The 13,613-nt window shown below is 43.8% G+C and overlaps 4 protein-coding genes across 4 annotated transcripts; 2 read left to right on the top strand and 2 right to left on the bottom strand.

Moving 5' to 3' along the window:
• Positions 1-460: 460 nt before the first annotated feature.
• Positions 461-3,225, bottom strand: Bfra_006846 (putative rna recognition domain-containing protein 2 protein; the record flags this gene model as incomplete). The annotated part of the gene is made up of 10 exons (XM_037337217.1): positions 461-465; positions 537-701; positions 756-867; positions 922-1,245; positions 1,320-1,997; positions 2,053-2,313; positions 2,365-2,382; positions 2,433-2,591; positions 2,654-2,749; positions 2,803-3,225. 10 exons carry the CDS (start codon positions 3,223-3,225, stop codon positions 461-463), a joined length of 2,241 nt encoding a protein of 746 aa, XP_037198583.1.
• Positions 3,226-5,157: 1,932 nt separating this feature from the next.
• On the top strand, positions 5,158-7,996 carry Bfra_006845 (putative exocyst complex component sec15 protein; the record flags this gene model as incomplete). The annotated part of the gene is made up of 10 exons (XM_037337216.1): positions 5,158-5,211; positions 5,265-6,278; positions 6,331-6,462; positions 6,517-6,618; positions 6,669-6,778; positions 6,828-6,963; positions 7,023-7,315; positions 7,377-7,533; positions 7,586-7,839; positions 7,915-7,996. The coding sequence occupies 10 exons, from the start codon at positions 5,158-5,160 to the stop codon at positions 7,994-7,996; spliced, it is 2,334 nt and encodes a 777-aa protein (XP_037198582.1).
• Positions 7,997-8,297: 301 nt separating this feature from the next.
• Bfra_006844 (putative ccaat-binding factor complex subunit protein) lies at positions 8,298-9,548 on the bottom strand (the record flags this gene model as incomplete). Its single annotated transcript, XM_037337215.1, has 5 exons — positions 8,298-8,429; positions 8,496-9,167; positions 9,221-9,277; positions 9,329-9,342; positions 9,431-9,548. The coding sequence occupies 5 exons, from the start codon at positions 9,546-9,548 to the stop codon at positions 8,298-8,300; spliced, it is 993 nt and encodes a 330-aa protein (XP_037198581.1).
• A 1,177-nt stretch (positions 9,549-10,725) lies between these two features.
• Positions 10,726-11,653, top strand: Bfra_006843 (putative rrna-processing protein fcf2 protein; the record flags this gene model as incomplete). The annotated part of the gene is made up of 3 exons (XM_037337214.1): positions 10,726-10,850; positions 10,917-11,070; positions 11,282-11,653. The coding sequence occupies 3 exons, from the start codon at positions 10,726-10,728 to the stop codon at positions 11,651-11,653; spliced, it is 651 nt and encodes a 216-aa protein (XP_037198580.1).
• Between the last annotated feature and the right edge of the window lie 1,960 nt (positions 11,654-13,613).

Here is a 13,613-nt window from a genome sequence, read left to right as displayed (position 1 = left end):
CAAAGCACATCTAAGATCATACGATGGAATTGAATCAACAGGTAGCAAAAATTTCTTCTATTTTATTGTCAAAAGCTAGTTGTACCTAGGCTCAAAATCGGGGCCATGAAGCCACCACAAATGTGACCGCCAAAGTATTTCATTTAAGCAAAGAGTTCTGGTGTCGCAAGAAACAAGTTCATATGTAGCAATATGATAAACTTTTCCGTGTAAAGAAGAGAAATAGAAACAGTCAACTAGATGGTTCGTCCAATCTGCTTCAAAATGTAAACCATATAAGGCTTGTCGTGTGGCTGACCCAAACTTCCCCAAGTGAGTTAAAATTGGTGCAAATCAACAGACCAGAAAAAGATGGTATCTGACAAGATTATAGCTAGCCGGCAGGAACCAAAGTGGGTAGCATGAAATTGACATCAGATCGTATGGATGACTTTTGAAGGGATGGTCAAAGTCCAGCTACTCAATCTAGGGAATATTAGTAACCAAAATACTGGATAAACTACTTTGAATAGGGAAGTAAAGGAATGCCATCTTACAGTGTGGTGAGAAGCCCTGAGCACAAGGGCTGCGATGAAGATCATCCTCGTCATCATCAAAGCCATACTCCTCACGTTCTGCAAGGCTTGTACCTCGGTCGTACTGAGAACGGCGGCGACGTTGCTCATCACGTAGATATTGGCCAGCACTAGGCGCAAAAAGCCCTTCAAAGTCTTAGCAAAAGTGCTAATTTGAAAGACGATTAGATGATAACTTACCAACATGTTCCGCATTCTCGCAGCTTCGCTTGAGCTTGGAAGCATTGTCAGATGGAGGAAATTCATCTTCCAAACCGGCAACATTAGCTCCGTCGGAGTGAGTTAGGAAGAGCTACGTCAATTTGTCAGTTATGTATAGGACAATATCAATTCTTGATAGAACTACCTTTGGTCTGTAGTGGGGAGGCTCGAGCATAACAGAAGAGTTGCGAAACTTTTGAATCAAGCAGTCTCTGCCTTGGATGGTTGCATAAGAGACTTCTGCAACTTTATCACTCTTGAATCGGTGCCACTTTTGGTTTGAGCGAGCAAGGACGAACTCGATGATGTCCATAGGATCAACAAAATTGATGAAAGCGTAGCCGACATTGCAGTCGTTCGAGAAGTCAATTCGAAGGTACATGAAATCATATCTTCCGAAGCTGGACTCATCGACGATGCTCTTTAACATGGCTTGATCGACCTTGTTTGGGATGTTTCTCAACATCACCTAAGAAGAAGGTTAGAAAGGAGCAGGCTTAGGGGGGGGGGGGGGGGGGGGGGGGGGGGCGATTGCACACTTACAGTAGTTCTGACATCAAGGCCAGCATTTATCTTGTTGATATCGACATGATTGTGATGACTGGCAGCAGGATTAGATGTTCCGCGTCCTCGAAGTTGTCCCTGGGGTGTGCGAGCGACGGGAAGCTGGCGACGATTACCACTGCGGGCTACTTCACGAGAGTTAGGAGTCTGAGGACTCATGTAACCAAAGTTGTTACTATAAGCCTGTGGACTGGTTGGGTAGCGCTGGACACCTTGTTGAGCAAGGTGACTAGCGTACATGTGTGGCGAGTATGCCTGTGGAGCAAAAGATTCATAAGGCTCCATAACCTGCGAGGGTCGATTTGTTGCAAGTGCAGCAGGAAAACCTGTCTGAAAGGCTAGAGGTTGGCCGGTGTACATGCCGCCCATACCACTCATGACGTATGGAACTGTGGTCGATGGTAGCATTCCATAATGATTTGTGGTCATATATTGAATACCTTGAGGATTTGGGCTACCAGAGTTAAACATTGCAGCATTGTTAGGAAATCCAGGAGTTTGGGGGGCCTGAAGTGACATGTGTCCAAGTACATCACTAATGTCAGCTTGTGGAGCTGAGCGACGTGTAGGAGTTATAGCCTGTGCCAAATTGTTACGCGAGGTGCCACGATTCTTTGCAACATCAGGTGTGTGCATCTCACACTTGACAAGAATGTTCTGTGCAAAAAGTCAGTGATGTCCAATCAGGTGAAAAAGGAGAGACGATACATACACCAATGAGCTTGTTGTTGCAGCGTTCAATTGCGCGAGCCACCATTGCGGAATCAACAAACTCTGCACATAGTCGGAAGGTGCCTGCTTCTGTTGCAAGAAATTTTTGCCATGCATATAGTTCTCCTTCAACGGACAACAAGTCACGGAGACTCTCCTCAAAGACTTTTTTATCAATGTTGGTGTGTGGCGGATATGTTGCTGTTAGCATCACTTGACCCTCGTGAGCAGAGTACACGGTTCTTGATTGGGGACTGATAGCCTGGGGAAATGTTAGCTCCTGTTTGCATGAAGAGGGAAGGATTACACGAACACCACCAAAGTCATTGGCCTGTCGGAACATTAGTTTTTGTTGGATGAGAAGTGAAGATTTCGACGAACCTTGATGTATTCCACTGCGCAATCGACATGATCGATCTTGATTGCAGTATAAACTTTGGCTGCCTCATAAATGTTGGACATCCTAATGTAGACGACATTGTTTTTTGTTACTTCGATTCTCTTTCCGCCAGTGATGATGACTCCAGCCTTGTTTAATTTCTATATGGAAATCTGTTAGAAAGAGACACGATGAACAAGCTAATGATAAGGTAAAGACATACCTCGAAAGAGTATTGAACACAACTATTGACATCTGCCTTTTGGTAGATATCCGTAACTCTGATGCAACGAGTGGCGCCAGTATCCGTGCTGAATTTCTATGAACTGTTAGCAACTAATAACAGGGTGAGCAAAGATAAATCGAACTTACACCATAGCTGGTAACCTCAGACTCACGAACTGGTGATTGAGAAGCTACCACGTTGTCCAAGTACTGAATTGTACCTGGAATAAGAGTAGTAGATCCAGATCCGTTGGCGATAAGGTTTCCCGTAATTGGCGCACCAACTGCAGGCCCATAGAGGTGCAAGGGTTGGAATGCAGAAGCGGTCGCAGAAAGTTGAGCCGAAGCCCTGCTTGTGGTGGTCCCAGTCGTTACAAAAGGATCATGTTGATTAACAGTTGTAGTGACAGAAGATGCACGAGAGTCTGTTGCCGACTGCTTGGGTACTCTGGCATCTTCTGGAGAGATGGCAGTGATGGCAGTGTTGGGAGTTCCTTGGATGGACTCAAAAGCGCCATTGGACACCGGAGAAGGTGGCGATTGACCGTATGAACGATTGAATGACGACATGCTTAGGCACAAAGTTCTTGACTCAAAGGCAAGAAGAAGAGGTGTCAAAAATGAATGCCCCAGGGACGTGACAATTGTGTAAGTTATTGGAAAAGGCAGTCTATGGGTTCAAAACGATTGTAGATCAGAGATTATTGCCCAATTGATGATATGAAAATCACCAATTGATAACAATCGTTGAGATGCTTGAAGATTGAAGGATTATAGATTGAACGAACAAACCAACAGTTCCGTGTGTGTGTCAAAGAACAAAAGTAGAGGAGATGGAGGGATTTCAGATCATCAAAGACAGTGCATTGAAGACTGCAAGCGGGAAGAGTCTGAGGAACGCCAAAGAAATGTCAGTGAATTTCATCAAGGTTGGTATGATATAAGAAAGAGCCTTCGAGAAGAAGCAGGATGTTGATAAAAAGTGGATTACCTCCAGATGGATGCGAGGGGGGGAGTTATTAAGTATTCACCTTGAAAAGTTAGGAAAGCATGAGCAAGACGGGAAAGAACCATGGACCGATTTCGGGAGAGAAGCCGAAAAACACCATGAGCATCAAATTTAGGTACATCATAGGAGTCAGACATGTTTGTTATTTCTCTTAAGCATATATACCAACGAGAACATCCAGAATCCATAATTGACTGTCTACTGGGAGTCGTTGTACTCTCCATGTGTCTCATTTCTGCCATCATGATCTCGCTGTCTTTTATTTATGTGAAGTATAAGCGATTCCTGAAATGATAAGAGTTGAATTCCTCACTTTCTCCGTGCCTCCCCTTAATTGACCATAACTCCGCCGAGGCAGTAATCAAGGCCACGACGGAAAGGACACGGCAAGGTACCTACCTAGTACTATGTAGATATCTACATGAATTACCAGGTAGTCAATTGGAGTCCCCTTGATCTTGATTCTTACTCAGCAATACTCCTTCCATTCGCTACAGCTGGTTGGCTTGGATATCTGGCTTTGAGTGGCGACACCAATTTACTTTATTTTAGCTGCAATGTATCTCATAGATTGAGCCTACCCAAATGTAGAACTGGGGTAATCTTTATACCTAGATCCAGTAGGGCCACAGGTGTAAAAGAAAAGAGTACCCTGACGGTCAAGTCTCTTGCTTCATCGACGATCGTCTTTCATGAAGATTCCCCCTTCGTTCTTTCCTCTTCATCAAGAAGGTCCGGGGTTGCTGAGCGCTAGCGAATCTCGAGACAATTTGATACTTCATCCAAGATCATCACCCTCAATAGATCTGATACATAGCCTAAGGAAGTGATGATTGGAACCCTCTAACCATTATTTCTATACTCATAGGGGTATATTAAAGGCGTGAAAGGAAACAAGGGAAGAGCAATATCATGCTGTTCGGCGGCTCTGATGATTTGAAAATAGTTGAAGCTGGCACATCTTCGGCAATGGATCGAGCAATCATCAGAAGGACTTAGACTCTGATGTATACTTGGTGTGCACAAGTACATCGCAACTTGAGCAAAGTCATTCAATTCCATATCTCTCTTTAACAGCTGTCTCGAACTCCCATTTCTCTGTCTAATAATATATCTGCATCTTTGATGTTCTCGAAGAATCTCTTGAAATTATCATCATACCATACATACACTTTATGAGGCTTTATTGAGGGGCACAAGAGATTACTTTCAACACCACAAAGACTCAGACGGTTGTTATCAAGAGCAGGTTTGCCATCTCATTCTATCAAAAAAGCGTTATATCTTAAGCTTAGGTAGTAGTGAGTCCGAGCTTGACCTAGGCCCAAGGTTAATCCGATCCGCCTTCAGCCTGGCCCTCGAACATCAACAGGAAACCACAAGGGAGGAGAATATTATATTACGAGTAGTTCTCCATTGATATTTTATGGTCCAAACTGGAGCCTTTCATGGTCTAGATTGTCGTCATAAGCTTGAAACCCAAGTTCTTCAGTATGCCGCCTCGAAAAACTGTGCAATATGATGATTACAGGCAAGCTGTTCAACAGGTATGCCTTGTCACAATATCTATACTACTCCCATAACTGACCCACGGAAACAGATTATACTGTCTTCCTCTGATGCCGACTATCTGGATCAATTGATACCCGCCCTAAAGGACGCTACCCTATCCAATAGAACTCCTGGACTTATACGAAGTCTATCACAATATGCGGACGATCGCGAGGCTGACATTGAACGGATTGGTTTGACAAAACACGAAGAATTCCTAGCATCCGTCAATCAGCTCCAACAAGTTCGAGAAGGGACCTCCCAACTTACATCCGAAATCCTAAAGCTCAATCAATCCATTCAGGCGAGCACAGAAAAACTAGCTGCACAAAAGGAGGCATTGGTGGACACAAGATCTGTTCGTCAGAATATTGCGGAAGCTTCTGAGGCGTTAAAGGAATCCTTGAAAGTTTTGCATGCCGTCAATCAAGCACATGATTTGATACGGAAGAAGAAATACTATGCGGCTCTGAAGGCGCTGGACGATTTACAGAACGAGCATTTGATTCCAACAATTCAGAACAAATATGCTACCCAGCATACCCTCGCAGAAATAATTCAAAAGTCGATTCCCTCCTCTCAGAAAGCTATCTCAGAAGCAGTAATGAGTGATTTGAATACCTGGCTTTATCGCATTCGTGAGACGTCTCAGTTCTTAGGGGAAGTGGCATTCTATCATACAAATATTCGAAGGAGCAGGCAGAAGGAGCGCATGGAGGCAAATCCGTATCTTCGAAACTTCAAACTAAACTCAGCCATCGAGCTGGTCTATGATGAAAGTGAGGAATTTGACGTGTTGAATAATGAGGAGCTCCAAGTTGATTTCGACCCCTTATTTGAGTGTTTACATATTCACGAGGCACTCGGTCAGATTGAGAAGTTCAAAAGCGAATATGCTGCCACAAGAAGGCAGCAGAAAGATTTGTTGCTGCCCAGCTCCGTGAACTTAACCGATGAAGAGAGCGAACATTTCTTAAGTGCCTTGTTGGAAGGTATTGCTGGCTTTGCTATAATAGAAAAGGCTACTATGCGGAAAGTCCATAATTTGCGTTCCCCAGTTGATGTAGGCCAAACTTTGTTCGTTGAGGAAATGTCGATTGGCTAATACTCTCTAGGTCGATGAGTTGTGGGACTCGATGTGCCATGCCGCCATCAACGCAGTATCCAAAGCTTTGGATGAGTTCGATAACCCGGATGTTATTCTGCAAACCAAAAATGTGATCGCATTATTCATCCAGACAATGGAGGTAAGGTTACAAAGCACGATGTAAATGGTCAAAAATGCTAATCTTAGGCCTTAGGGTTGGGGATATTCAGTGGCCATCTTAGATGCTTATGTGCTTAAGCTTTTCTACAGATATGCTGATTTGTTAAAACGGAAATTCAGTACAGACTTTCAACAGGTCAGTAGCTTCTCCGAAGTTCTAGTGGATACGGGGCTGACCGTTACCAGATTGTGTCTACGGATGAATACATGCCTATGCCTGTCAATAGCGAAGAAGACTTTGACAAAATCATTCAAGTCAGTTGGTATGTTCCGGACAAACCAAAAGAAGAGTACACGTAAGTCAAAAGAATTGTCATCTGCTTTTATCATTCTGACGATTGTTAGATTCCCTGGTGTATTACCATTCTCCCAGATGTACCCGATGTGTTGTATAGATATCAGGAATTTCTTGAACCGATTTTACTTCATAATGGATGATCACTTTCAACAGCCAAATATTATTGATGAGACACTTAAGAAGGTACGCATGACTGGTTCTGCTTTGCTGCTCCTATCCAGACTAATTTCGTCCTTCTCCAGTCGATAGATGAGCTTCTGTCCGAGGATATCTGTGACCCGCTCGTGGAAAAGCTGAGTACCCAGTACCTGGGGCAGATTGTCCAAATCCTCATAAATCTTGAGTACTTCGAATCAGCGAGTCAAGAATTAGAACAACTTCTCTTAGCCGCACGATCATCGACATCAGCTGGTGGACCAATTGTTCTTGCTGCCACAGAGAAGTTCTCGAGCAGTAAGAAGGACGCGGAAAAGCGCATTTTCGAAGTAGTCAACTCCAAGATAGACGATCTGGTCGAGACGGCAGATTATGATTGGTAAGAATTTTCGGTTCATTATCTTCTCTCCCAAATTTGACTGACAATTCACCCCCTCTAGGATGGCACCTTCTCTAGTATCCGAGCCCAGTAACTACATGCAAACCCTCACAACCTATCTTTCCAACATCATGAGCTCCACTCTCCTTACCCTGCCCCGCGAGATCAAAGAACTCATTTACTTCGATGCTCTCTCCCACGCCGCAAACATGATCCTGGTAAGCTTGACCCTGACCATCTCCTAATTCACAACAACTAATCACCCACTAGGCTATTCCCCTTTCCCCCGAAGTCAAAAAGATTAATCCTCACGGCGTCGCCGCCCTCGCAAAAGACGTAGCCTACCTCTCCGAATTTGTCGATTCCCTTGACAACGCTCTTATCCTCAAAGAGAATCTGGATGAATTACAACAAACAGTTTATTTGATGCAGACAGACAATCCGGATGAGTTTTTCGATATCAGTACCAGGAATAAGAAGTTCGGAAGAGTGGATGCTTTGAACGGGCCTAAAATTTTGGAAAAGTACGTCCGCTTGCTTTTGATATGATGTTTTCAGAAAGATTGTGTTTCTGGATATGTTCTAACTTTTGTTTACAGGCTTACTCACACAATTACGAGCCCGGCGAAGCCAGATCGCCTTGCTGGATTTTCGTCAAGGTTTGGCATGAACAAGTCATAGATATATGGATATTTCGATCGCCCCCTCTCTCCATGAACAACAAGGACAATTTTTATGATTAAACGCACGTGTCACTAAGATATCCATCCGAAAATCATACATCAACGCCAAATTCATTATCATAGTAGGTATCTGGGGAAAATTGTATGGAATTCACATTCACATATCCTGCGCCTGTTCTTGCTGCAAAAAAAAACACAAAGCTAGACTACCTGAAAGATCATATCATATCTCCTCCGAACGCCGTCCCATCACACTTGACCACCAATCAACAACGACTAAGGTATGGACCTCCATCATCTTATCCTACCTCATAATCACGCTCGCCTTCAGCATCAGCATCGCCGTCACCACCTTCCTGGCGTGGATAATGATGCGTAGCGTCGGTATTAACTGGATCTTGACGGGGTTGATGTGGGACTTGGTACATTTGCTAAGGCTTTGTTAGATGAGGGTTAGGAAGGGGTAAATTGCATTAGAGGGGTGATGGGGGACGAACTTGTTGAGGTGGAGGCATGGCTGGGTATCCATATATCTCATTCATCTCGCCATACATTGGCTGTTGTGCGCCATACTGGCCAGGTTGACCGGGAGGAACTTGTGGTTGATACATGTTTGGTTGATGACGATATGGGTCTTGTTCTGGAGCAATGCCATGACCGCCGAGAGAATAATCTTGAGGCATGGCTTGTGGGTGAGAGGGGTGACCAGGCTGTTGTGGAATATTGGATTGTTGGGGAGGAAGCTGTGCTGAACCGGGAGCAGCACCGGGAATTTGTGGTGCAGCTTGTCCTGAACCAGAAGGTCTCTTTGCGTGAGCTGCGGCTTCTTCACGTGGAACAATATCAATCAGGAAATCAAACATGTCCGACTTGGCCAATGCAGAAGCAATATCCGATCGTTGCAAGGTGCGACGCTTATTTTCTTCGGCATGGATCCATGCTCTCATAGTGAGTTCCGTGATAAAGATATCACACCCCTTGGCGAATAGGATTGGAGCTTCGGCGGAAATCATCTTTACTTCGGGATCGGCCTTCATGACTTTCTTGATACGTGCGAGGGGGAGTTGATGAAGCTTGTAGTCATGAGTGTCACCCTCAAGATGATTGATGATTTGTTGCCAATAGGTCGTGAGAATGTCCTTATATTGTCCATGCAGACCTTGGTTTACCTAGCCATCAAATTAGCTCTCGTTTTCCAAGTATCTAGATGATCAAAACTTACATTTGCCCACGCTCCTGTGTAGAATTCTGGAACAGGCGCAAAGCCTTGCTGAGATAGCTACTACAACATTAGTGAAATTCGAAACGCACATATCTAGGTTATTCATACCAAGGCACTGGCACCTATTGCGCGAAATCAATTAGTATTTGCTTGATATAAACTGAGAAATTGAGAAATTGAGAAACGAATGAGTGGAAAGATCAAACATACCATAATGACCTCCTTGACTTGTATCATAAACAGGCTGTTGCGTCTGCGCCGGTCGTTGTTGTGAAGCGGATGGCTGCTGCTGTTGTCCATGGGACGAGCCGGGTGGTGGAGGATCCATATTTGTTTTTATGCTTGCTTCTCCCGATCCGTATTGAGGTTGTACGTGGGTAAAGATCTTGAAAGGTCGCGCTTCTGAGGTCTTTAAATATTTCCTCCGGTTGTCTTACTACGGCCGAGATTAATTGGCGCGAAGTGTATGAAGAGAGATAGAAAGGTTAGCCAAATATTGTGGATACGGTCGACTCGTCTTCGTCTTCGTCTTCGAGACTCAAGATTCGTTACCTGGGTGCTAGGTGACGGTGAGCGACGGCAGGCTAGCTGCAGATGGGCTGACTTGAATGATTTTGGAGAGGTTCAAAGTGACATTGAATGCCTCTTTAATTGAGGAGCTTTGGCTTGCGCGACGACCGCGATGGATGGAGTAGCTTGTTTATGGAATTTGGGGGTTTGATTGGTTGGAAGTTGATAAGGTTGTGAGAGCTTGATTGATGGGCGCACCAATTGTTAAGATGGTGGACGGATAAATAAGCGGCGACGCGGGGATTGGATGAATCAATCACCAGTGAATATGCTGAGGGGGAAATTTCAGTATTAGCTTGGCGGTTGGGGGTTGTTCTTCGGCTCGCTCTCAAGAATTTTTATATGTTCAATGGAAACTTCATCTATGGAATGATAAAATGTTCAATTGAATTCATTAGATGGTTCCTTTGATATATATTATTATACTACTTCAATGATACAAGAACTATGTCATCTATGCAGGGTTTTTTGACAGCTCTTTCTTTCTCTTGTGCGTTGGCTCACCATATGAACAGGGCGAACAGTGAGGCAAGAGTGTAAGGCAAATTATGAGGCAAGACGAGGCAAAAGGTACATGGGGATTGGCACGACTGATGGATAAAGTAACGTAGGATTCGATTTATATATTTTACCGGCAGGAAAAGAAGCATGGAGAGTTCTAGTTGTAGTTCTAGAACTCTAAGAGTTGTAGACACTTCCCAGTAGTATTTCTTCGTGTGTCTTGATTTTTGCTTGTGCGACTTTACTGAAAGACTCAAAGTCACGAGCACGGATATTTTCATCTGGTAAGCTCCGTGATAGCTAAGCTAGGATTAGCTTAGTTTGCAGAAATAAATTTTAGGCGACTTTGATCCACCAGAACTATTTTATTTCTCTTAAAGCTCATCCAATCCTTCTCATCTTCATTCCAATTAATATCACCATCATCATCAAAGATGGCCGACAACGATCTTTCTGATGTTCAAATTGAGCAATTGTTGAAGGATGCTGAGGAGAGGATGAGAAATGCAAAGCAAGTCATCGTGAGCGATGATAGCTCTACCAAATTTTCTCTTCCGAAGTAAGTTTTGCCCACATTGCGACTTGTTCAATTTTGAGCTTGGCTGACATGTATCCTCCTTTACAGCCTTGGTAAAACTTCAACATCTGCAATCACTCCATACATCACATCGACAGGACACGTGGATGCCTCTCAACTTGTACCCGCCAAGGACAGAAAACTGGCCAATGGTGTGCGAACGGTGGAAGATCCAATTGTGACAAAAGCTAAAGCTGCAAAGGTAAGAAACCAATCTACTTTATCTCGCGCTGTGCCCTTCTGTGAGGAAAATTTATCCCATATAAACGGACGCAGGACCTGGCCCCGTCTTGGGCGTCAACCTGCACAAGCTGAAGACCTTCAATTCATAGTTACTCTGAGAAGAAGCCACTATACTAGTCTTTTGATACAATTTTTGGTTTTGAACAAGAAGCTAATATTATTATCAATAGGCAAAACAAGCTACTGCTGGAGCCAAGTGGTACAACATGCCTAAGACTGTGGTCACTCCTGAGCTCAAGCGCGACCTTCAACTCCTCCGACTCAGAAGCGTATTGGACCCCAAACGTTTTTACAAAAAGGATTCGGCGAGAGCAGAAGTTCCAGAGTACTCTCAAGTAGGCACAGTCATCGAAGGTCCCACTGAGTTCTTTTCTTCTCGCCTCACCAACAAGGAACGCAAACAGACCTTTGTCGAACAAGTCCTTGCGGGCGAGAAAGCAAACCACAAGTTCCGCAATAAGTACAATGATATCCAGGCTGCAAAGGCTAGTGGAAAGAAAGAGCATTACAAGAAGATGAAGGCATTAAGAAAGAGAAGATGAGCGCATTGAGAGGTCGGAAGACATCATGACAAGTCAACCTTCCAGACTTGATCACAAATTACAGGCACGCCTCTGACATGATCTCAATGTCGAACCTTGTATGCGCTACACATTCAAGAATTTCCCAACTTCGATCACAAACACATACCAAGCTATCTTGATGAATACCAGAGTCTTAGCCACGTTGCTACAGACGACTGTGTCTTGCAAGTTCTTTTTGCTATCATTTTATCGGTACGTTCAAATTTTTCTCTAAGCATTTCCTATCCCCCCATATGTTGTGATGAAAAACACAGTCAACAGTTATCCCTGTCTTAAAGAATACATGTGGATTTTATAATTAGACTCTGAACATATTACCATCCATATCCTTGGTCGTTTGATTTGGTTTCAAGAATTGTTACTAACAATTTCATCAGATATTCTCAGTAGGTACTGTACTAAGTGAGGTGGTCACAATCAAACTTTGACTTGCCGCCGCATAGCTTCACACGCAGTATATGCGGGTCAACAAGCAATGCGGTTGATCCTTCAATGACGAGTATACCCCCATGGGTTCTTCTCCTCTTTAGTGAGCAGAGTCGAGAATGCTCATGGCACTTCAAAAGCTAAGTCCGCTCTCATTTATTTTTCGATTGATTTGGTCATCCATCTAGCCATCTTCACATTTTCAGAATAAAGATGCAGCAACAGAACATGATGCCTTCATGTATTCTTCAGATACACTTGAGTACATAACAAAGAAATGAATAAATGAAGCTCGATCATAACTATCTATCATTACAAAATCCCATTGCTCGATGAATCTGTGACTGAGTGTCGTGACCCAGTGTCCTTGAAATTGTATCGCCCTCCCAAACTGTCCACAAACTAGAAATTACTAAAGAATAGACCTCAAACTTCCAGAAAGAGTGTGGTGTTGAAACGCCAATCTCTCTTCCTTAGGAGGACCTGCTGCGAGACAATAACTTCTCGACTTAAGCTTTACAATAGCCCCCCGCGATGCTATGTCGAAAGTACGACAACATATCCATTGCACCTTGTTTGTTCCAGGGGCTGCCTGTGGATTCTCCAAGCCCAAGTCTAGTGTGTATCATCAAACAGGCCAACGTTGGCTTTCCGAGACCGAACCGAAGTCTTACTCCACCTTTCAAAGTTAGCTGTCATTCTGTACCTAATTCATTCTATTATGATCATTCTCTCACCACACTCCCGTCGGGAGCTTTCTTGCGGATGATGTTACCGTTATTCTTTCTCCACTTGAACTTTATGACGATGTTGTTGTTCACTCGCTTGGCTTGCTGGTATGCAGAGGAGGGTTTGAAGGGAGTTTGTATAGCTACTGCTGATTTTTTGTCCGTGGTTGAGAATCTCACTTCCTTTTGTATGTTGGGTTTGGCGGGACACGGGGCCTTTTTCGTTTTGTAAGGGGATTATTAGGTTTCTTGCTGGCATTCATGGGTTTTTTTCTCTTTTATGTCAGGAGTGGAGGGAGAGCTTGTGAATTTTGTTTGTAGATTTCTTGTCGAGTACTCAGTTTATGTCTTAGTGATGATGCAGGGAATCATATCGTTTTTCTAAAAGTGTGGAAGGCCAATCTGCTTCGTGTCTATCACCTAGGAATATGGAATACGGAGAGGGTGTTATACCTTTTGGAAATGATGTTGAATAGTTCAAATAGAGAAGAGCGATACATTAGAACCTTGAGAGAGGTTTATGCTGGGGCCTACACCAAGATATCTTGAACTCAACTTTACATATTATGGAGATTATCATTGGGAAGGCAGGTGAGTAATATCTTTTCGAGGCGAGCTGTGGTTTGTGATCTTTATAACTGCTCCGCTTTCTAAAACAGAAAGCGACAACAATGAGGAAGGAAGATCGATGCTCTCTCGTAAAGTATAAGAAAGACTCTATCCACTCAGCAAAAACACGCAGGTACATCTGAAATGCGAAGGCC

The sequence above is a fragment of the Botrytis fragariae genome, assembly GCF_013461495.1.
Source record: "Botrytis fragariae strain BVB16 chromosome Unknown tig00000000, whole genome shotgun sequence".
Taxonomy (NCBI): Eukaryota; Fungi; Ascomycota; class Leotiomycetes; order Helotiales; family Sclerotiniaceae; genus Botrytis; species Botrytis fragariae.
This window is presented reverse-complemented; position numbering and strand designations above follow the sequence as displayed.